The sequence below is a fragment of the Elephas maximus genome, chromosome 7 (genome assembly GCF_024166365.1).
Source record: "Elephas maximus indicus isolate mEleMax1 chromosome 7, mEleMax1 primary haplotype, whole genome shotgun sequence".
Classification (NCBI taxonomy): Eukaryota; Metazoa; Chordata; class Mammalia; order Proboscidea; family Elephantidae; genus Elephas; species Elephas maximus.
Window position 1 is genome coordinate 106,338,025 of NC_064825.1, and position 2,514 is coordinate 106,340,538.

General features: G+C 37.2%; 1 protein-coding gene across 1 annotated transcript; it reads right to left on the reverse strand.

Moving 5' to 3' along the window:
* Positions 1-937: 937 nt before the first annotated feature.
* LOC126079859 (olfactory receptor 5T3-like) lies at positions 938-1,906 on the reverse strand. Its single transcript, XM_049891224.1, has one exon. The coding sequence runs from the start codon at positions 1,904-1,906 to the stop codon at positions 938-940; it is 969 nt and encodes a 322-aa protein (XP_049747181.1).
* Positions 1,907-2,514: the final 608 nt, after the last annotated feature.

Sequence of the window (2,514 nt, forward strand, 5' to 3'; positions counted from 1 at the left end):
ACACTTTTTGCTCTTAATTACTCAAAAAATAAACAAATATTGAAATAAAAACAAATAGTTCAAGAGCAGACGACATAAACAGGAAATAGCTGAGGTGATGTAGGGCTTTTTCCATTCTCTGGATCCTGATCATTGTTGAAAAATGTCATTCATGATGACCAGAGCAGGGTTGTCCTTGTGATTAGAGAACAAAGGCAGGATGAGGAAATAAACTAGAACCATTAAAGGATTGTCCAATGGCGTAATCATTTTTCAGAGCTTGAAACAATCACATATAGTGGCCACTTGTAGATTATTTTCTAAGCTGTACATTTATTTTTACTGAGCCTTCAGTGTACTCTCAACAAATATTACTGTGTAATCTCTCAGTAGTTTCAGAATGAGCCTAATCAATTTTTGTGATTAAACAATGGCAAAAATGTAATAATGGAATTGACATATGATTTTGAGCCAAACAGTGCAGAAAGCATATCCAAAGGCCTAGGTGGTTCTCAGTATGTAAGGGCATAAGGGGCTGGTAATCTTCGGGAGGCCCTTCACAGGGATTCCAGAAAGGGAAATTAACTTCCAACTGTTTGCTGAAGACTTACTATAAATGATGTGAGGAAAAGTGAAGTCATGGAGTTCTCAGGGCATCACCTTTCCGGCAAGTGAAGGTCAAGTTAAACAAACAGTAATCAGGGATATAATCCATCACTGAATGTTTAATATGGGAACATTTGAAAATTGTCCTACAGCCATGTAAATGGGACGATTTCTCTGTGCTCATAAAGTTCTGCCTTGGAAGGTTTGTTAATGCTTTGTTTGGAAATATTCTAGGATATACACACACTGAAAAATAAAAGCAAGACACTTTCTTCTCTAGATTCAAACTTTAGCAGTATGAATTGATACTCGACATTCTTTTCAGTTTTACAATGCTACAAATATGCTTTAGTTATGAACAAATTTCTCTGAAACATTTCTTCATTGCTTCTTTTACATCTTTGTTCCTCAAACTGTAGATGAGGGGATTCAGCACGGGAATCACAATGGTGTAGAATACAGACACTATGATGTCACGGTCCAAAACATAGCTGGAACTTGGTCTCAAGTACATGAAGAGGATTGTTCCATGGTAAATTGATACTCCAGTTAGGTGAGAGCCACAGGTGGAAAACACTTTTCGCCTTCCTTCAGCAGAATGCACCTTCAGAATGGCCATAAAAATGAATCCATAAGATATCAAGACAATGAGGACAGTGAATATCTCAATAGATCCCACAAAGTAGAAGAGTAGAAGTTGGTTGATGTGAGTGTCAGAGCAAGAGATAGCAAGAAGTGGAGGGATATCACAAAAGACATGTCTAATTTCATTGGATGCACAGAAGGAGAGGCTAAAAGTTGCCACTGTGTGTAAAGTAGCATGTGAAATACCACCAACATATGAAGCAGAGATAAGTGACACATAGACTCTGGATGACATGTTAACCGAATAGAGAAGTGGGTTGTAAATTGCTGCATACCAGTCGTATGCCATTGCTGCTAAGAGAAAACATTCTGTGGTTCCAAAAGTGACAATGAGTAGCATCTGTATTGTACATCCAAGGAATGAAACAGTTTTATTCTCTGCCAGAAAATTGACCAATATTTTTGGGGTGACAACTGAAGAATAGCAGGCATCTAAGAAAGATAACACACTCAGAAAATAGTACATGGGAGTGTGGAGTCGGGCATCTGCCATGACTAATAAAACCAGTCCCAAATTTCCCACCAGAGTAAAAACATAGATTGCAAGAAATAGTAGAAAGAGAAAGACTTGCAGTTCAAAATTATCTGTGAAGCCCAGCAATGTAAACATGGTGACTTCAGTGAGGTTCTTCATCTGAAACCTATATGAATCCAGCGTTGGTAACAACACTGACATTTCAGTTCATATTTATAGTTCCCAACTGCAACTGTAATCACTGGGTGGTGCAAATGGTTCACATATTTGCTTCTAATTGAAAGTTTGATGGCTCATTTCCACACAGAGGCACCTCAGAAGAAAGGAATGAGATCTACTGCCAAATATCAGCCTTTGGAAACCTTAAGGAGCATAGTTGTACTCTGATAAATTTGGAATTGCCTTGAGTTGGAATTGACTAGATGACATTGTAAATGCAATATACTGGGAAACAGAGTGCACCCGATAACATCTTCATGTCTGTTTCCTAGAAGGGCATAATAATATCCTAGGTTATGATGGGATAGGCGGTGACAAAGTAGATGAGCCCATGTGCAAGCAATTTCCTATATAAAAAAAAGAAAAATGGTTTCATTCATTTGTTGGCTAAACTTGTCATGTTAAAAACAACCAAACAAGCAAACCTGCCAATTTATGCAGTTCTCAAATTACCAGATTTTAAAATGTAGAAAGAGGAATGAGTAGAGGAAATTTTAAATCTAAAATCATTGGACTTGTAAATACACACTAATCATTTTAAATTAGCTACAACATACATGAATGCCTTTCCTTAATGTCAACTAAGATAA

What these genes read in the sequence shown, in the direction of transcription:
- LOC126079859 (XM_049891224.1), bottom strand. Translation starts at nt 1,906, where the DNA reads ATGTCAGTGTTGTTACCAACGCTGGATTCATATAGGTTTCAGATGAAG.